The 22,006-nt window shown below is 45.1% G+C and overlaps 1 protein-coding gene across 4 annotated transcripts in view; it reads left to right on the top strand.

The window, feature by feature from the left end:
* The window catches only part of GPAM (glycerol-3-phosphate acyltransferase, mitochondrial), a 244,005-nt gene that overhangs the window by 215,588 nt on the left and 6,411 nt on the right, over window positions 1–22,006 (top strand). For 3 of the 4 annotated variants that reach the window (XM_078643773.1, XM_078643774.1, XM_078643772.1), the window contains exons 17-20: window positions 11,329–11,406; window positions 13,277–13,414; window positions 13,915–14,104; window positions 16,808–16,866. In XM_078643773.1, coding sequence (XP_078499899.1) covers window positions 11,329–11,406; window positions 13,277–13,414; window positions 13,915–14,104; window positions 16,808–16,866 — 465 coding nt within the window. Of the gene's footprint in view, window positions 1–11,328; window positions 11,407–12,015; window positions 12,145–13,276; window positions 13,415–13,914; window positions 14,105–16,807; window positions 16,867–22,006 lie in introns of those variants that run through there. The other variant, XM_078643776.1, reaches the window with a different exon arrangement.

Here is a 22,006-nt window from a genome sequence, read left to right as displayed (position 1 = left end):
TAAACCCCAAATTAATTAAACTTGGGAGCAAAATTTTATATTTACCTAAGACAATATGTTAGACCAGATATACCCTTTTTAACTTCCTCAAAGGAAAACACCAAGTTTGGGGTCTGTAGGCTCTCCCAGTAAGGGTGGGGTTTAAAGCACTCCCCGATGGTGAGGACTTATCCAAAGAGAAAACTAGATTAAACTCGCCCAGTATTGCATTTAAGATGGAACCTTGGTGCGAATGTTTCATGTGAAGGCCAGGCAAGAACATGCATCCAGGCTCCTGTTCCCCACCCACCCTGGGATCCCCAAACAAATGGACATTAAAATCTTCTGTGACCATGGTGTCATCCGTGGAAGAGGGGATATCATGCAGTTTTCGTTAAAAAGAGCCCAAGGCCTGAATGTTACATACATCTTGCAAGCGAAACTTCGCATTACAAAAGTTCACTAATGTCTGCTTGGAAGGTAAGTAGTAAATCTTGCAAGGTAGGAACTCCATCTAAAACGAAAACAATGCTTTTTACCACTCGACTAGCCCCACAACACAACATCTGGCTAGAGGGCAAACAACTGGAAAAAGTATCCAGCTATAAGTACTTGGGATACTACATAGATGATAAGTTATCCCTACGTGACCAGAAAAATTATATGACACAGGGCCTTAATATTTGCATTTAGGTCATTGGCAAAGAAGTTGGTAGGGCCATCCCTAAAGCCACTCCTGACGATTATCTCTGGCAAAGCATTGCCAATCTTATCATATGCCAGCGCAGCCATGCACGGAAAGGACTCGGAAATTCTTAATAAAGTAATAACAAAAATCTATAAAAAGGTTCTTCAAATTCCCATGACTGCCTCACCTGCGCAAATGAGATTAGAATTTGGACTAATGAATGAATCACTGGGCAGACTTTATACATATATAAAGGTGTGGTATCGAATCAAGCAAGGCGCAGGGGAAAACAGCCTCAAAAAATGTTTATGGCTGGAACTGGAATTGCAAAAAAAATCGCAGGCCAACAAATTTTTGACCAGTGCACTGGAGGCAACATGCTCTACTAATCTTGGACTAAAAATATGCCTTTCTCATCATTTAAGCTGGCACTAAACAGAGCAGCAAAATTTCATTTGTTAACAGAAAAAGGCATCTCCTCCCATCGCTCTCATTCATGGACAGTGATTTACAACTACAAATCTCTTAAGCTGGCGGCCTACTTAGACACGATGTTCTCCATCTATATTAAAAAACAACTAATGGCATTGCGTTTTGGCAAATTTCCTACTCTGTCCGACGAGCCACTTTGGAAGCATATTGAGTCAAAAGAATGCCGTCTTTGTGGCTACAAAAAGGAAGACTTAATTCATCTAATATGCCATTGCAAGAAGCTGCAACCAGAGCATGTCCATTTTCTAAAGAAAGTCTTCCTGGATAGGGGAATACGCTCGTGTAGAACCGCCATCATTAGAGGTTTTGGATCCAACTGACCCCCAAATGAATTGTAGAATGATGAAGTTTTTACAAGCTCATGATAAATTATTGAAAGCAGCAGCACCTTAATGAGATTATCTCAATTTGGGACGAAAGTGATAAAATGAGGAGGAGATGAAACAGATGTGAGCGCAAACTACTTGAGTTACATATATCCTCTATTGAACTGCCATTCATATTCTTCAGATTCACGGCTAGGAGCTAGTTGGATACCTTTTATAAAGATTGTGAAATATGCAAATACTGATTTATGAATTGTCTTTTAAACGTTTTATGCTGAGTTTACGAAATGATGGGAAATGTTATGTAAATTTGTAGTAATTTTAAATTAATGTTTGCAGAACGTTCTATGGAAATTGTTACGGTTTTTATTAACTATATAATAAACAAATTATTATTATTATTATCCTGAGGATAGCACTTTAAACTTTCCCTTAACCACCTGTGATACGAAGATAATGAAACCCCCCCCTTTGGTCTTCAAATCCGAGATTCCATCGCCGGAATGAAGAAGGTCTTATACCCATCTAAAAGAAACAGTTAGAAATTGTCCAGGTCTCCTGTAAGTAAATCACCCCAAGTCCTCCAATAAAATCATGCCACTTTGAATTCTTGAACTTGCCCGCAAACCCAGTGATGTTCCAGCTTATAAGTTTAAGTGAGATCCAGCTCTCCGGGAGCAGCATACAGGCCATCCTGAGCTAAAGCTTGGCAACATGAAATCTGCCTCTCGTTTAATGCTGGGACGTGGTCTACTGGCACAGGCCTATATGAAAAGCCCAAAGGGAGAGCTGTGATAGCAGTAGGGGAAATATTAGCATTAGGGTGCCTAATAGAGGCAAGAATTCTTCTTGCAATAATTGGCTTGTTGAGCTTTATGATCACACAATCACCATTGAAGGTTTTTTTCCAGCTTTACCTATCCACTTAACCTTTGTACTATATTAATCAATCCTTCATACTGGATCCCCAGGAATGTGACTTTTTAAAAATATGAACAAATCTTTCCACATCGCCTAGCTAAAGCAGAGGCACATTGCCTAGGACAACAACGCAAGGCGTAGCTGGTGGGGGGTAAGTTGGGGTTAGCTGTAATTGATTTGGGAGGGCATCAACTCGCATCTAGGGGGTGTTTAATAATTCCGCTGTCCTCGGGCCTTGAAAAGTGCCATGTGGACGAGCAGCTCCCTCTGCCTCGGACTCAATAACCCTCTGTGAAACCATTGAAGCGGTCTTGCCCCCCTGAGGCACCTCTGTCAGGGCAGACATGCATGTTAACAGATGAGTGGACAGGGTGTAATAAATGAAGTATTACCCTGTACACACGACGACTCGACTGGCCCTTCGCCCGCCGCCATTTGAATAGAACCCTGGTTGATACCAACAGGGAGGTGTGTCTGGGCAAGGGAGGGAATGCGGTCTCTCACGTATTGTACTAATTGACTATGCCTGTTAAGTTCCAACTCAATTTCAACCAACAGCTCACGAATCGGTTCCAACCTAGTGTCCAGGGTAGTGATCAAGGTGTCATGAAAAGAATCCAATAAAATGTCCGTCTTATTCTTTCCCCTGGCAGGCAGATCTTTCACCTTGGGTGACTGGATAGTGCTAACCCTGGGGTGCTTCTATCTGCTACTGGCCTCTTGTCGCTTTCTTTTAACTCAATCACAACAAGTGTACGGTAGTTCCACAAAAAAGAAAAGATCAACTGTTTCCCAAATTTTGGGGATACAAGTCCAAGTCCCAGAGTATGGATGTCACCGAATTCCTGTCAGAAAATGAGGGAAGACCATTCTTATGGAAGATGAAGGCTCACACACATTTGTGTCTTGCTTCATCATCTGCAACCTCTCCTCACCCAGGTAGGATAATACCACTGTGTGGACTTGACCTCCTAACAGACCCTGACAGGAGGGAGTTCTTGAACTAAAACTACTGGACTGAGACGGGATCCAGATTAATTCAAAATACCTGGAGGTTCCCCTGTCTATCACCTTTAATGGTGGGGACCTTGGGTATGTCAAAAAACCGAAAGGAGGACAGGGGCTTAAATTCTCTTTTAAGCCAACATTTTTCTGCCCTAAAGTGTAGCCTTAACAGGTCAGGGGCATTCTTCAGGTCTGTAGATCTCTAACTTTCTCAGAAGGGCTAATTGCTGTGAGATGTAAACTAACACACACACACCAGGTGAGTCCTACCTGGTTGCTGAAGGAATATTAACCCTAGACTTTTAGGGGGTACCAGCAAACAGGTCTGGGAGGAGAGCAATGTCCTTTATAGTCACACATACATCCAAAGGCCCATCACGTGATTACACCCGAGCGCGTCCGCTCCCAGCAGTTTCCTTTTCACTGCTGCCCCTTTGTCTTTGTTAGGGGCCACCAAGACTTCTGGTTCCATAGGAATGGTAGGAAGTGCAGGTCATAGATGATGAAAAGACCACAGGTTGGGTGGGTCAGATAGGTGAAACTCTTGGCCTCTATCCAACAAACTCACTGTTTTGCAGCGTGAATCTTTCTGGATTCACTATGCTGTGCATATTCCGCAATCTGGTGGTTGGGTCCGGAATCGTAGTCTTTTTTTCTCTTTTTTTTTTGTCGTAGCCCAGGTAGGCGTCGACGTCCCACCATTTGGTGTACCTTCGGTGACATCGGCGTGCTTCCGGCGGAAGCTACCACCCTTTGGTCGCCATCTTCAGATTCTTTTTTCCGCCGTTGGGTCTGGATCGTCGCGTGAAGCTCCAGAAGTTTTGGAGGAGAAAAGGAGGAAATACAGCAACTCTTCAACGGTAAAGACCTGAGAAGATCGGGAGAAGAGGACCATCAGAGAAGAGACGACGAAGAAAGGAAAGAACTTCGAGATCTTCGACGTCCTTGGAGGAATGCGCACACAGGGGGCCCCCTGAGCGCAGAGATGTACAAGACACCCTTTAAATTCTGCAAAAACTGCCACCACAAGTTCGCGCAGAAGGACCAGCACCCGGTCTGCAACCTCTGCCTGCCAATCGACCACGAGAGCGGAGACTGCAACGCCTGCTCCGTCTTCAAGCCGAAGACACTCCGAGTTCGAGAGAGACAGAGGACAGCTCACCACATGATGCAGGGCAAGGGCCAGGCCCCGACGCTTTATGAACTGGGCCTCTCCACCGATGACGAGGACAACATCGCCGAAGGTCCAGATGACTTCACGGTCGCAGAGACCGATAAGAAAACGCCTGACAAGGTAGGAGAGTCTACGACCCCGAAAACCCCCACAGGGTCTCGAAAGCCAGAGGCAGACTCTCGAAAGTTAGAGCCCAGAGCCTCGAAAGGAGCACCGGCGCCGAAAACTTCGACGACCGAAGCTGCATCCTCCGAAAAAGAGCCCAGCGGATCCTTCGAGAAGGACTCCCGAAGGCCGAAGACCAGCGAAAAGCAAAGGTCATCGAAGCAAGCCCCCGAAAAAGGGCCTTCGACTTCGAAGGAAAAGGAGCCGAAGAAAGTTTCGCCGCCGCCGCCGAAAAGAGCAGCCGAAACGCTCGACGACGAGCAGGCCGCAGAGATGCAGAGAAAGAAAAGAAGGCTCGAGGCCGAAATGGAGAACATCCTTCAGAGAAAGAAGGACTTCGATGAAAAGATGAGAAGTTACATGATCCCCTCGAAGCCGGCACCGGCCGTCACTGAGGTACAGGAGCTCGAGGAGTTCGACGTCGAAGAGACGCCGAAAACTCCGGATCCCTCGGAGCACGAAGAGGAAGAAGACCTCTATTACACAGAGTGGGATTACGGGGAGCAGCAGTCCAGCTACGGCTCAGGTTCCTCGTCGGCCCAAGACCAGGAATGGCAGGACATCTAGGCCGAAAACCCGGAAGAGGCTGTGGAAACATACCCCTCGAGGCCTTCGCCACCGGATGACATTGGGGCATACAATGAGGTGGTCAGGAAGGCGGCAGCAGCTTATGGAGTTAAGCTGGAAGAGCAGAAGCCAAAAGCAGATTTCCTGCTGGAGACATTGCTCCCCATACAGACAAAAAGCCAGTTCTTGCCCATGCTAAAGAGTATCACAGACCAGGGTAAGGAAGCCTTCAAGGACCCGGCTACATGCAGATCAGTAACGCCGAGGACGGAGAAGAAATACAAATTCTCCTCCCAGGACCCAGCTTACATCAAGGGATCCGTCACAGCAGATTCAATAATCGCTGCAACGGCCAGAAAAAGGGCAAACGTCCCAACAACATCTGGACCTCCACCTGACAAGGAAAGCAGGAGGATGGATCTAACTGGCAGGAAAATTGAGATGGCAAACTCCAACGCCCTCCTGAATAGACATCAATACCAGCATTGGGATGAGATGGGCCAATTGCTCAAGCACCTCCCGGAACAATACCGTGAGAGGGCATCACATCTTGTGGAAGAGGGGGAAAGCATCGCTAACTCCTGCCTAAAGACCGCCTTGGATGGGGCAGAAACATCCAGCAGACTGATGGCTATAGGCATCACAGAGAGAAGGCAAGCCTGGCTCAGGATCTCAGGCTTCAAGGCTGAGGTGCAGAACAATATCCTGAACACACCCTTCAACGGTGAAACACTGTTCGAAGCCCCAGTTGATGAGAAGCTCACCCAACTGAAGAAGGACAACGAGACGGCAATGTCCATGGGGGCCCTGCAATTCAGGGGGATGAGGAGGGGCACTCCTACACGGAGGCCGGACGGCAGAGGTGGAAGTCAGCGAGGAGATTCACACCAGAGTTTCCACCAGGGACAACAGAGTGACAACCAAGGTCACCAGGGCCAGCAGAGGCAAAGCTGGAACTACCAGAGCAGGGGCCAGCCCTTTCGATCAAGGGGAAATGGACGGGGCCAGAGAAGGAGAGGCGGTGAACAACCCCCCTCTACGTGACTTCACACGGAAAAAGGTGCTCTCCCACTCAAACCCTCCGGGGGAGGAGCACGGGATAACAAAGAGGAGAGGGCTACACGGACAAGACACAAAGGAACATGTGACGCCAGTAGGAGGAAGATTGAGATTTTTTCTCCAGGAGTGGAGAAAAATAACAACAGACAAGTGGATACTCAACATTATGCAGTTCGTATACTGCATAGAGTTGGAAAAGAGACCACCAAACAGAAAGCCAAAGAAAAGAGAGCACTCTGGAAGAGAGCTGCGATTACTGCAAGAGGAAGCTCAAAAACTCCTCCTCAAAGCGGCCATCGAACGGGTTCCTTTCAAAGAACGGAACAAGGGAGTGTACTCAAACTACTTCCTGGTGCCAAAAGTGGACGAAAGTCTAAGACCCATCCTGGACCTACGGTTCCTAAACAAATACGTAAAAATTGAAAATGACGTCCCTACAAGAGGTCATCCCACAGATAAAGGCCGGGGACTTCTTGTCCACCATAGACCTCAAAGATGCGAACCTGCACATCCCCATGAACAGGCAGCAAAAGCACATGCTAAGATTCACAGTGAACAAGGATCACTACCAATTCACGACCCTGGCATTCGGCCTAAAGTCCGCACCAAGGGTGTTCACCAAATGCCTTGCGGCAGTGGCCGCACATCTAAGAAGAAAGGGGATACACGTGTACCCCTACCTCGACGACTGGCTCGTAAAGGCAAGCTCTTACAGGACATGCAAAGATCATGCAGAACAGGTGACAAGAACGCTAGCAAGCCAGGGTTTCTCCATACACTGGGGAAAATGCTCGATGGAACCAGAGCAAGTGAAAATCTTCCTGGGAGCTCAGATCGACACCGTCCAATGCCGGGTATTACCCAGCGAAAAGAGAACACTCAGCCTACTGAGGGAGAAACATCACTACCAGAAGGGGCGAGCTCTGACAGTGAGGACTGGGAGCAAGATCTTGGGGATGATGGCATCATGCATACACCTGGTCCCCAATGTACGCCTACAAATGAGACCACTCCAAGAGTGGCTGCAACAGCAATGGTCACAAGCTACAGGAAGTTGGGAGGATCTAGTGGTTGTAACGCACAGGGTGCAGGAAGAAATAAGGTGGTGGACCAAGGAAAGAATAACAGTAGGGAAACCTCTAACACTACCGGACCCAACAGTGACCATCACCACAGACGCATCCCAGAAGGGATGGGGCGCACACATGAACAGGCTCAGAGTGAGGGGTCTGTGGAGCCCTACAGATGCGGTCAGACACATCAATTACCTGGAACTGAAAACAGTGTTGCTTGCCCTCAAGGCCTTCCAGAAACACCTATACAACCAGAGGGTGCTGATACAGACAGACAACACCACAACGATGTTTTACATAAACAAACAGGGGGGAACTCAATCATTCCCTCTGTCAAGCTTGGCACAGGAAATCTGGAGATGGGCTATACCACTAAAAATAGACCTGCTAGCCATTCACCTACCAGGGAAGGACAATGTAGAAGCGGATTGGCAGACTTCAGGGTCCCACGAGTGGGAACTCAATATTCAGGAAACAGAGAGACTATTCAGGAGGTGGGGCACACCAACAATAGACCTGTTTGCAACACGCCGCAATGCAAAATGCCAATACTTTGCATCCAGGCAACCAGAGGCACTATCACAGGGGAATGCCCTATGGATAAGCTGGTCAAAAACATTTGCCTACGCTTTTCCCCCGATACCACTGATCCCCAAGGTTCTCAACAAATGCATGACGAGCAACATGACGCTCATCCTGGTGGTACCACAATGGGCCAGGCAGACCTGGTACTCTCAGATAATGGAGATGGCGCAGGGGCCTCTCCACAAGTTCTCAAAAAGAAGAGACCTACTCTCCACGGAAAACGGAGAAGTTCTACACCCAGAGCCGGAGAGCCTCAACCTCTAAGCCTGGCTCCTGAGGACTTAGAGTTCGCACATCTAAAACTACCAGAGAGCACCCTGCGGGTCCTGCGAGAGGCAAGAAGGCCCAGCACACGCAAGTGCTATGGAGAAAAATGGAAAAGATTCACTCAATGCTGTTGCAAGCGAAAACTCCATAGAAAACTGACCAGGGAATCTACGGTGCTAAGGTACCTCACGCACCTAATTAAAGCCAAGCTAAGCTCATCCCTGCTGAGGGTTCCCCCTGGCAGCGATTGTGGCATACACAAGAGGAAAAAAAGGGAGAAGCTTCTTTACATCCCAAGTCGTAAAAAGATTCCAAGAAGGGGCTAAAAGAATAGCGCCACCAAAGAGAATGCCGCCACCGGCCTGGAACCTAAATGTGGTACTGACAGAGCTCATGAAAGCACCTTTTGAACCCATCCACAAAGCATCACTGCAAATGTTAACGATGAAGACGGCCTTTCTGGTAGCAATCACCTCACTACGAAGGGTGAGCTAACTGCAGGCACTCACACTGCAGGAACCCTACATCCAGATACACAGTGACAGGGTCGTGATGAGAACAGACCCACACTTCATGCCAAAGGTGGTGTCAAGGTTCCACATGAATCAGAGTATTCAGATTACTAGCTTCTTCCAAAACCCCACTACAAGCGCTGAGAGGTCGCTCTACACCCTAGACTGAAGAGGGGCTGTAATGCACTACATTGAAAGGACAAAGGAACACAGAAAAAACAAAACAGTTCTTTGTATCCTTCGCAAACAGTTACATGGGCAAACCAGGGACTAAAAACACCATAGCTCGATGGATCGCAGAAACAATACAATTCTGCCACAAACAAGCTGGCCAGGAGCTAACAGGAGGGGCACAGGCCCACTCCACCAGGAAGAAAGGAGCAACAATTGCCTTTCTGGCCAACACACCAATTCAGGACATATGCCTGGCGGCAACATGGGCTTCAGTGCACACGTTCACTAAGCACTATTGCGTGGATGTACAAATGAACAAAGAAGCACAAGTAGGACAAAAGGTGCTTCAACATATATTCAACAACCAACGCTCATCTTCCACCCAACCGCCACAAAAGTAACGAAAACCGCTACAAAATCTATGCACAGCATAGTGAATCCAGAAAGATTCACGCTGCAAAACGAATAGTTTCTTACCTGTCGGTGTAGTTTTGCAGCTTAAAGATCTTTCTGGATTCACTAGCGAACCCGCCCGCCTCCGCCAGAAAGATGAGGCTGGAGAAGAAGGTGGAAACACATAGAAAAGAAAGCAAGTTGTAGCTTACAAGATACGTGAAAAGAATTACGTTGAAAAAACGATTAACAAACATAGCCATGGATTCACTACAAAGACAAACAAGAAAAAAGAGACAGAAAAAAGAATCCGAAGATGGCGCCCAAGGGTGGTAGCTTCGCCGGAAGCACGCCGACGTCACCGAAGGTACACCAAATGGTGGGACGTCGACGCCCACCTGGGCTTCCATAAAAAAAAAGAGAGAAAAAAGACTACGATTCCGGACCCAACCACCAGATTGCAGAATATGCACAGCATAGTGAATCCAGAAAGATCTTCAAGCTGCAAAACTACACCGACAGGTAAGAAACTATTCGTTACCATATCTGGATCTGAGGAACAAGGCAGGCTCCAGAGTGACCAGGGAAAGTGAAGAGGTGAGAGAGAGGGGCGGCATTTCTCCAACTCAATCTCCTTATCAGTAATACCATGTGCAATTGTCTGAAATGCATCCATGGTTGTATTAGAGTGGGGACTGTAGGCACGCGCTGGTACTTTTTGTTTCCCAATGGGCGTATAGGCAGCAGCAAACTTGGTGTGATGTAATAATATACCGGGACTATGAGTAGGGCCACTATTTATATCAATGTGTCAGTGGGTCCTGCATAGTCAAGCTGATCAGTCGATTACTCCCCGTAGAGCGATGGTCCAAAGAGAAGAGGTTAGGACCCCCCCGAAGCGTCGCAGGAAGAATATATTTTCGAGTAACGTTAATTTAATAGCCTCGCTGCTTGTGACCCACTCACATTAAGCTACCACCTTACTTCTATGCCACAACTAAACTAATCATAAAAACTATTGAGGTGTACCTTTGAGCTGTCCGCTATGACTTTTGGCTATTTCCAGGAGAGGATGGCCAAAGCTCTAGCGAGGACCGTGAGCCCACAGGGGAAGCGTTGAGACACCCAGGCATGCAGCAATTGGAGTGAGCAGCTGGTAAAATCCACAAGATGCCAATGCTTCTCCTCCTCTAAGACAGCAGGTACTGTGGGACAAAGAGTTCCCAGTGAGGCACACAATCCACCAGATGTCCCGTGGTACATGATGGGCGCTTTTCAGCGCGCAGGGGGACTGGTCACGGACCCCTCCTCCTCTCACGCAGCAGGAATTGTGGGACAGAGTCCCTAGAATCCGCCAGACGTTCCCATGGTCGTCTGTCATACGTGAACAGTAAATTACAAATAAATACTATAAGTTGAGACGTGTTAATGTGCATGTTTCATAAATACATGTGTGTGCATCGGCGGGCATTAGTTTTCTTTCATAAAACCCATTTCAAGATTGCCTGCCTTGCATGTGCATGTGTCTTGACTTATGTGCCTACATGCCATTGGCAAAAAGCAAAGCCTTTTGGAGCTGAGACCTATTATTTTACTTGCTTTTTTAATAATAATTTGGCTTTGCTGGAAATTTGGATTTTTTTATTATAGTAGCCTTAACTATTTACTCTGCACAGTTGATAATGATTTGATAGCTACTTATTAATGGTTGCTTTAAAAGCAATCTCCTTGTTTACACATTATCTACTTAGTTGGACTAAAAGTGTTTTATATATGCCTTAGTATTTTTGTGAGGTTTAGCTTACTGTTGCTATCTCTGCATTGTCAGTGTTTATTGAGCGGGCATTTGTTATCTCCGATTTCTCGAGCGTGTTAAAGAGTCCATCTGTTGTCCAAAAGTTTGTTTGGGATTGTTTAGGTTTATTTCTCTTTTTTTGTTGTTTTTCAGCCCTGCCAGATGTTTTACCAGGTGTGCCATGAAGCTGTGGAAAGGTTTGTGAAGTATGGCATACTGCTAGTGGCGGAGGTAAGGCTCTGCTCACATTGCTGAGTCCTATTTAAGAGATCTCCAGTGTACAATTCTAATTCATCTTTTTCTTCACCCTCTTACTCTTAGGACTACAATTTAGTCCTTTCACAGCGTTCTAACCTATATATTGTCATGCAGTGCTTGGTACCTTAATATTGCCATTTCATAGTGTTGGGAATATGTAGGCCTGTGATCCAACTCAGTGGTCTCAATTTAGCAACCTTCAAAGAATGAAAAAATAGTTTGGATGCACCAAGAATTGAACCTGTGAATTCACGCAAATCCACACATTGAATGATCAGCCCATTATAGAAGTTATAGTCTGCCTACTCCCATCATCACAGCAAACTATAGGAGATGGAGCTGTGATGACTTGAGTTCATAAGGGATCCATCTTCGAATGGATTTAAGACTTCCTCTTGTCTTCTAAGTATAAGATGTCAAAACTTTTGATCTTTTAGCAGCGTTGGAAAACATGGTTGGTGCCATCATGTTAGCCTGCCTGGTGTGAAGGCTGTAGCCTTTGCACCATGTAGGTCCTGTTATGTACTGTTGGTGTACGTTAGTTTATTGTTCTTGTTTTTAAAAACACTGCCTTGCTTTTAGAGCATGGGATGGAAAGTTGTTTCGCAAATCAGAATACATTGTTCTTCAGGCCCACCATTCCAGGCGAGTACTTCTAAAGAACAATTTAACCTAAATATCATATTAAGATGTTGATGTATATTATAAATGTCTAGAACCTACCTATTGTAATTTTCTTGTAACCAATCAATGCTGGCTTCGATCTAACCAGTTGTAAAGTATAACACAAGTCATTTTGACCAGCCTGTATTGTTGCCTTTTGCAAGGGACATGGTACCCATGAATTCCACATGGATTTCCGACTGCTCAGAAGTTGTAATAATAATTTTATGGGGCGATCAGATAAGTAATATGCCTGTGAGTAAGAGAAATGGCGAGTTGGGAAACTGGAGGGGATATACATGAGAATAAGACCTATTTCTTTTGAACTAACAATGTGCATCAGTTCTCTTGATGGAGCCCACTCGATTAGTGACTCCAACGTTAATTTCCAGCATGCCAGGTCGCGTACGGCATTCGTTTTGCAAGTGAAATAGTTTAGTCCTATGAGGCACAATAGACACATATCAATATGTGTGCAACCTAGACTCTCGCTCTGCTCAAATATTATTTGCGACTATCACATATTACATTAGGCTTCATTGTTCCTGAAATGTGACTTATATAATCAGCTCGTTATTCGTTTTTCAATTCTAAAAGCATTCTACATTGTAAGCAAGAGGACAATCACATTAAAGCTTTCCATTTAGTTTCAGTGCCATTTTCATCCATGCGACTGGTCTACAGTGGGGCCAGTTCCACGTCCTTTCCAAGCCCCTCCCCTGCCACCACTGTAGTAGTAATAGTAGTAGTAACTAGCATTGTGTATGCATGAGTCTGACATGCACTGCTGGACTCCTCTCCCTTCTGGCATCCAGCTCGTGCAATGCACGCTCATGTGCCCTGCTGAAAATGTTGCCCATGCTAATCTACAGGTATTTTAATGAATGCTGTTTTTTATATTGGAATAGTACTCGCCCAGAGCTAGGACATTTTCCCAAGTGATGTTTCACTGCATCCAGCATATTCAGGTCTAATTTATAATGTCATTCATTGCCACTAGTGACCTATTCTCAAATTTCCTGAAGGTCCTCTGTGCATTGTATTCAGTCATATGCAATTTGTACCAGATTATTTGCTGTATTTTGTGATTCACAATGTATAAACTGGAGGATTGTGTTTGGATATGAAGGTTGTTTGGTGGTTTTATACCCAGCACTCCAAATGTGTTTGTTCTGCCCAGGATGAGCAGGAAGATTTGAGCCCCAGCCTTTCTGAGCCTTCTTGGGAAAAGAAGATTCCCGATCCTCTTTCCTGGAGAAGTGATGAAGAGGACGAGGACAGCGATTTTGGTGAAGAGCAGAGGGACCGTTTCCTTAAGGTACTGGAGACCAGGGTTTGGGTATTGACTGTGCACAATCGATGCAGCCACGTCTGCAGTGCACAGAACACAGCCCATAATTGCTTTGCCATACTCCTTATTTCTTGGGTTGTATCTAGTATAGGTAAAATCTATCTTAATTTCATGAATAACACATTTTCCCAAGGATGTGTTGGGATTGACAATTATCTGAACTTTTGCTAACCAACTTCTTAGCATTGCCATTTGATAAACCTGGAGCAAAGTGTAGCAGGCTTTAAAGCAATACATCTTTCTAGCTTTAGCATATTTACATCATAGTTTTTTGTTTATCTAAGTAAGCGGCTGCAGTTTGTATTTATCTTGCGCAGTCATCAAGGCCTTGGTTTTGTTGCCTTACCAATGCTTGCATTTGATTTTTAAGAGTTTTATTTTTTTGCGTTTTATCATGATATGTAGGTAACAGCTTTTACTTGTTGGTTTTAATTGTGATTTCCAACCTTTTATCTCTATTAATTTAGATAAGCCAGTCTGAGGAACACCAGCAGTTCATCGCTTTCCTGCAAAGGCTTCTTGGGCCAACGTTGGAGGCCTACAGCTCAGCAGCCATCTTTATTCACAACATGAGTGGCGCAATCATGGAGAAGGAGTATGTTCAGAAATTGCACAAGTTTCTCCTCACTAGAACAGAAAGAAGAGTGGCCGTCTATGGTAAGTCGTGCAATGCTAATTGAGAGGTGTAAACATGACGGGGAGAGATGTTAAGGATATTAAGACTAGCATTTGTAGTTTGCACGTGCATGGCTTACGGCATCCCCTGGAAGGCTAGGAGTAACTGTCATTAGTGAATCCTTCGAAAAACCACATCTGCTCTTGATTTCCACGTTTTTGTATTATGCATTAGGAGCTGAAAGTCAAATTCTAAAGAGCAGGGACTCTTCTAAGTAAAGGAGCTGCTAATATTGTGCAGCACTTCTACCTGTCCTGAACAGCCTTTAGATTTCTATTGTAGTGTGCTATATGCTGTACTAAAAGGCGAAGCCCTTGTTTTCTGTTTAAAGTTCTTTATTTACATTTATCTTGATTTGTTTAGACCATAATCAAACTAGGCCAGGCAGTCCTTCTATCCTCAATAGCCATTTCCACTGTTCTTACATACGCTCCTTAACAGGAACGGATTACTCTGGTTTCCGCACCCCAGCTGCTCACCTACTTAATTTGTTATCTTCTATGTGATTTGGACAGAATGTCATGAATGTTAACACAGCCAGTTTTGAACTGCAAGACCATCATTGCCCTTATATTTGAGCAGCCCTGGTCCTAAACCTTTAAACAAAAATGTGCAGAATAAGAAAGTTATCTTGCCCTCTGTACGTTGCCTAATTGCAACTAAATCGAACAGTGCATTTGTTAAAGTGTAGCAACATTGAACATTCAACAGTGTAGGTAGACCCAGTGCTTAATTTGAGCAGGTGCTTTCAGGTGCTCAGCACCGGCACTTCTTTCACAGGGCCGGGGCTACAATTTCTGACCCTGCAGGTGGTGGTCCCAATATTAATTGTTCAAATTCAAAATAAAAAGAGTAACATACATTGCACGGTGACTGGCTGGTAAATGTTTATAGACAGGCCAGCATACGCCTGTCCAGGCAGGCATGATTATGTATCACCACGTTAGTGATGATGTCATCACGCCGATCACAAATCCAAGAAGTCATCGACAAACTATGGCTTGCGTTCTAGTCCCGTAGTCTGCTGCACTGCCTGAGCCCAAGCCTCCCACTGGATAATTGTATCTGGGGGCTGGCTTATGACGGAGTTGAGGCAAGGAAGCTGCAAGAGCGCATTTGGAACTTGGGAGTGATGGTTCTTGTGGAAGAAATGTAAGTAAGTGTGGACTTTCCACTTACTGCGTAGCCAGAGTAGCATATCCTACAGCCCTGCATTGTCGCTATTCTCAACGTGCTCGAAGCGGCTGTGGCCCAATACAATTTTTGTGCGCCATGGCGTCACCTGTAGAATATGTGCGCTGCACTCAGCATGGTAATGGCTGAGCGTGCGTGAGTCCATTAGGCACCACAGCCATACTTACCGGCATTGGCAGCATTACGGCTAGGGACAATGCCTGTGCTGTAGCAGGCAGGGTCACAGCAAGCTGAGCCATCGCCATCCCTGGACCTACTAATTACAGGCAGCACTAAAAGTGACATCACCTGCTGAGCTCGAGCAGGCATCTGTTCTGCAATAAACCCAGTCATACTACACTGATTAATATATGCAAAAAAGCATTTTCATTTGGTGTACATTTTGTTTTTGCACTCGGTGTAGGTAAGAAAGTAAAACATGCCATCTTCCACTTCTTTAGGAATGACAACTGGAAAACACAGAGTTCAAAATAGCAGGGACATTACAGGCTGACGACATGGGTCACAGGCAGCAGCAATGTTATAGATGAGAGAGAGAGCAGGAATAACGAGGAGAAAGAAAGAACAGGAGAGAAGAGAGATAAGAGAGTAAAGTAGAAGAAAAGGAGAGCAAATCAGATAAGAAAGCATCCATGATGTGAAAAAGAGAGCATTAAGAAGAAAGAAGCTAGAATGAAAGGATGTAGCACCGAGGAAAAAAAGCAGACAAATGATAAAACGGAGACACAGCTAATCACTGCTAGAAAAGTGATAGTAAAGAGTCAAGATCGAGGGGAGAGATTTCAGAGCATGGATAAAAGTGAAGAGTAAAAAGGGCAGGGCTACAATGAATAGAGGGCAAATCAGAAATACAGGGGATACGGTAACACACCAGGTGTGACAAAGTTGATAGAAAACAATTTGAGAGGTGAGAGGATAGACTCTTATAGCAAAGACTTAGGGGACAGACAACAGATCAAGATTAGAAGATAGAGACTGAGGCAGTAAGAGTGTTGAAAGTGGGGCTCACCGGAGGAAGAAGTGAGCTGTGGCCTCCTTGGCAAAATGTTCAGCACCTGCACTTTTTTTTTTTTTTTACAAATTAAGCACTGGGTAGTCCTTAGTGCAGTCTTTCGGCTTTTAGAAAAGCAGTGTGCTTTACTAAAGAAGACAATTAAAAGGAAACATTTGTACAGAATTAGAATCCAGGAAGAGCAAATGCAGGTTTACAGCCTGAATGTACATAATCTATCCTTTCCCAAAACACAAACAGAACTCACTCATTTCCGTTCAGTTCTTTTGATTTAACCACTTTTACAAAGAATGCTGCTTGTAGAATACAGAAATACTGGTTCTTGTTCACCATCGCCTAATAACAGATCAGAAATGAAAGCATGCTGGGTAGTGTGGGCATACATTATGCGAGGTATAGTGGGAGCGTCATTGGTAGTAACAGTCCTCTTGTAATACCGTGTTAAAGGCCTCATGATATGTTCTATTTATTTTTGCAGCTGAGAGTGCAACCCATTGTCTGGTGAGGAATACCGTGAAAACCTTCAAGGATCTTGGTGTAAGTCTCATTCGCTTCATTTTTCTAGGGTTCAGTGGGCTGGCAGCCATCTGAGTCATTTTTGTTCGAGGGGTGAATACTTTGATACTATTGCAACACAATAAATGCTCTTTTTTCCTTCTAGATGACATTAAACGTTTTTTCTATATAATTAATCTGCGATGCTACCCAAGTGATCTTATTTTAATCCCTGGTAGATGGTACAGTGCGTACTGGTTGAATTTGTTACTGCATACATAGCTCTCTGTTCTCTGTGCTGTGGTTCCCTCTTGTGGATTTCTAGGTAAGTACATGCACTGAAAATTGCTTGCACAAGAGTTCTATTGGCAGATAACACAATGTGAACGTAAGAATCTCTGCCGAGGAACACTAGATGCTTAGAAAAATTATCTACAGACATTTCTACCTAGACAGACCGGCAGAGGTCGTGACCGGCTCCTAAAGCGTTTATTTTGTAAAGGACGGTGGAGAAAAGTATGTTTTCGCACGGAAAATGATTTCACGACAAGAAAAAGAAAGCCTACAATTGATTAAATGGGCATCTGTTTATCTGACGGCTTTTGGAGAGGTTGATGGAAAGTCATGAAAATCCGAATTTCCTTTGTGTACACCTATGACTTTTTTTTAATGAATTTGAGCAGCCCTAATGACAGGTTTGCTGGTCTAACAAATACCCCATGTTCTTCAGACAGTGACTGATGACTACTCCAAGGTCATGCAGCAAGCCCTTTTGCCTGGCAGTTAGTCATATGCAAAGAAAAATTGATGGGCGGAATGGTTGACAATACAAACATTCACCCCCAGTCACAAGGATCTGGGTTTAATCCATCATTCTTTTGCTCACCACACCACCCCAGTTTTGGACCCAACCATCTGCAAATAAGTCTTGACCCTGTTCCTTATGGGAACAGTCCTGCCCGAACTGCCAAGCCAGGTCCTCCCTGGACTGGAAACAAGCATCCTGGGACCGGTTTCAGGGCATCGCCCTTCATCAGCCAGGCTAGCTTGATCCAGTGGTGTAGTGAGCCCGGGACTTGGCATACCCTTTCCACTTAGGGTGACATATGCAAAAGAAACAATTGATGGTCGGAATGCTGGACAATGCAAACATTCACACCCAGTCAGAAGGATCTGGGTTCAATCCATCATTCTTTTGCTCACCACACCACCCCAGTTTAGACCCAGCCATATCTCCGCTGAGGAACACTAGATGCTAAGAAAAATTAAGTGCAGACATTTTGTACCTTGAGAGACTCACAAAGGTCGTGACCTGCTCCTAAGCCGTTCATTTTTTAAGGACTGTGGGGAAAGTATGTTTTTGCATGGAAAATGATTTCACGGCAACAGTGTCCCTGATTTTTTTGGCTGGGAGGCAGGTTGGGCTGTGCTTCTAGGCTTTGCCTATTCTCCACCGACTTGTTAAAGGGAGTCTGCATTCTTGTTCACCGCCTTGGCTGCAGGGTTTCCCCCTGTCCGTGACTGCGAAGGAGCTGTAGATCAGTGATGAGGTGTGTGGAGATGAAGTCTGCCGCCTATTTATGACCTCCCACCAGTGGAGTGGTGGTGGCTGCTGCAGAACAAACCCTTATACAGCACTACACTCGCAGGACAGCTTTCATGTGAAAATCTGTCCCCCAGCAGCAACTCTCCTTGCACTGGTGTGGGAAGGAGGGGGTGGGGAAGCAGCCAATAAGGGTGGACTCCTTTGAGACTGGAAGTGGGGAGTAGTGTATCTCAAAATGATGTGAAGGACGAGCTCCCAATGGTCCTCTGAAGCAGTGTGCCAGGACCGGACTTCATTACTTCGCCGGATAGAAGGACTGAGAATGGAAACTGTGGTCACTGCCCTTCGAAGGCCTTCACTGTACCAGAACAGTTTTTGCTGCAGCAAGCTCTTTGTTTATTTTTGAAAATGTTTGCAGGCTTCAGAAACATCAAAAGCTAAATCTGGAAAGCTGTGAGTATTGTGAATGTTCAGCTTCCCACACTCTTAAAGAGGATTTCTGTTGCTAAATAAGTTTTTTTTTGTGGTTATTTTTAATCTTTCGATGCGAAGATTTCTGCACGAGCCAGGCTCAGGATAACATCCATTGTTTGAACGTTTTACAAGACCAACAATTTAGAATAGCTGACATGTAAAAATGTTCAGTTTTCAGATTTGTCAGGAATATTACTCATTTAAAAGCTTGAAAAGCAATATGAACAGACGAGTTAAAAAAAAGACACATTGGTGTTTCCTGCCTCGGCTCAGTGGTGCTGGGAGACTCATTGTCTTCCGTGCCCTCTTCCGCGGCTTAGCCCATAAGTAACTCTTTTAATGTGGAGATTCAGCGCTTACCAGCCCTCTTTACTCATGCAGCTGAAGCCCTCTTCACACCTGTACCCACCCATCGCGTCTTTCAGCGAGGGAAAATGAAATGTCAGCAAGTAATGCAGTCCTTCGGCCAGACTTTGCTTAAGGAAAAGGGAATCAGGTGCCCAGGAGAAGGCGGGGGACTGAAAAATTAGGTTTTGAATACATAAAAGCCCCTTGTACAACTCTGTGATGGGTGAATACAATGTGCTTTAGACTTTGGAGAGTATTTACTCGTGAGCTTTTAAGGACTTTAAGGGGTAGCAGTTGTTATCCCTCTCTTGCCCTTGGTAACACTTGTCTCAGAGGTCCAAGTCTCAGCTAAACTAGGGTGACCACCTCACCCCATCTTATTACAGACACTGCCTCCAGTCCCGAACGTTTCACCTGCAAATCATTGATTTCATGTGTGTAAGTCTCTAGATAGTTCAACAGAAGCGAAGCAAGACTACAACACCCATAATGCCTTGGGTCACCATATGAAAATCCAGGACTAGGAACACTGTTTATTTATCAAGACCTAGGGTTAGGTGGTCACCCCAATAAATCCATCAAACACATAGTCCTCTACATTTTGTTTGCAGCCCATTAGATGGAACAATGAACTGAGGTTTAAATCTCTTGTGACCACAATGTTATCTGGTCTGGGAGTGCTCACTGCCGAAAAAGATCTAGTAAATGAATACGTAATGCTCTATGGTTCAGGATGTTCATGGGCCCCATACTGTCTTGGGCTTCACCTGGTAAACCATCAAACCTAGCGCCTGGAAGCCCGCCCGCTGCCATCCTGGAGAGAAGACCAGCACAGAGCAAAATAACCTTTGGCCAAAGAGCACTGTCTACTGGCTTCAGCATGCTTCCTGCTGAGTACCCGCATTTATTTATTTCGAAAGGGAGAGTACCTGCACTTCTTAGCACTGCTACAATCCATTTCACAAGAGAGTACAGGCCCTTCTGAGGAGCAAACCGGTACACTGAATAATGAGTGCTTGCACTTCTATATTTCCATTTAAAGCCCTGCCCAGTGATGGGTTGAGGAATGAAGCGGTTATTCGGATTATGTTCAAGCGGCTGGCTATCTGAGCACCAGCATCATACACATAGGGGGGGGGGGGGGGGGGGGGTGAGGTGGGCTGTAGGCCAATCGGGCAGTGCCCGATTTACATGCTCTGGCAGGTGCATTGTGTGGGCCTATTCTTGGCTGTTTGTGGATCTGTTTTATGATCCAGTTTTTGCTTTAGATTTCTATGTTGTCACCACAAACACTGCATGCAGCAAGCTCATGTACATGCTCTCTCCTAAACCTTGCAAAACACTTACATACAGCGTGTCTTTAAAACTACACTAATTTGCAAATGTGGGCCACTTTTTTAGCTCTCTGATTCGTGAAGGATATCCACTTTTATTTTGGTTTGGTGCCCGGGTCTATTTTATGTCTCATTCTGACCCTGTCCATGGTGCATTCTGAGGAAGGAAATCATGCCTTGGGGCCAGATGAAGTAACTTCAGCTTGGGAAAAGTGGGAACTTGTACTCTTCTTTTCTGAACTGAAGTTTACAATTTCACATTAATTTTTCAGGAAAGGTTCTCTTTTTGACCGGCCTTGTTAGTCATTTGAGTTCATAAAATTCATTACGTAATCAAAAATAAATTATGCCCCTGAGGTAATGGGAGGGAGAGGGGTGTATGTACTTCATGTGCAAAGGTGTATGCTAATATTCTTTGTTTATTGTGGTGGGTAGGGTGGATTAGTTGATGGGTGAAGGTGGTAGCGAAGGACCTCATTTTTGGGGAAGCAACCGCAGTGATTAAAGACATCTAACTAATCAGAATATATTCTCCTTGGTATCGCTTTAGGAATGGCTTGACAGTAATTCTGTCTGCGCGACCTATTGGTCCACTTAAATTTACGTAACATAGGCTTTGGGCCCATCACACCATGCTGATTTTTTTTGGTGTATCATTCCTTCTCACGGCAGTGCATGGGGGACTATTTTGCATCCATAAGTTGTTCCGAGTCAGCATATATTTAAGTATTTCTCATCTTTGCATTATATACAATAATAGTATTTTTTTTAAACGAGTGAAATCCTGAATATTTTAGCCAAGACTTTCCCAGTGCTTGTTTTATCTTATTAGTCCAAGTTCGTTTGTCTTAGTGTGCTTTTGTTGGCATATTTATCAGCGGCGGCTCCTCCGTTAAGGTGGAGGAGTGCTGCCCCACTGCTCTTTGAGCAGTGGAAAATGGAAAAATGAAATAACAACACAATGTTATTATTATTTTTTTCAAGGCAGTTTTATGGGGAGGGGCTGGGCTTTCGTCACAGCCAGCAGGAGAGGAGTGGTTGGTGCACTTAGTGCTCATGATGGTTTGGCCAGCAGTCTTGGGCCAGCCAAATAGTCATGCCCACTTAGCATGTTATCCACCTGGCTGTATTGCATAGCCTGGGTGGAGAACATGTACAAGCTCCCACTGCCTTTCTGAGCACCGAACCACGGCAATCACTGTCCTGCAGGTGACAGCAGGGTCGTGATTGGCTTAGAGGAGGCTGTATGCTTACTGCTTCTGGGAGGAACAGTAGAAAACGGAGGAGAGGCAGAGGCCGGCAGGCAGGTAAGTGAAATTTTGTTTTCTAACACCCCGTTGCACCCGTACTACTCTGTTCCAGCCGCCACTGGTATTTATCCTTGGGTTGAATTGGGTCGTCAAAATGTTAATCTGACTTGGTACAAAATAATAAACAATAAAAGCATATCCGAATTGAAAAGAGTAGAACACTACAAAGA

This window comes from Lissotriton helveticus, chromosome 5_1, assembly GCF_964261635.1.
Source record: "Lissotriton helveticus chromosome 5_1, aLisHel1.1, whole genome shotgun sequence".
In the NCBI taxonomy this organism is placed as follows: Eukaryota; Metazoa; Chordata; class Amphibia; order Caudata; family Salamandridae; genus Lissotriton; species Lissotriton helveticus.
This window is presented reverse-complemented; position numbering and strand designations above follow the sequence as displayed.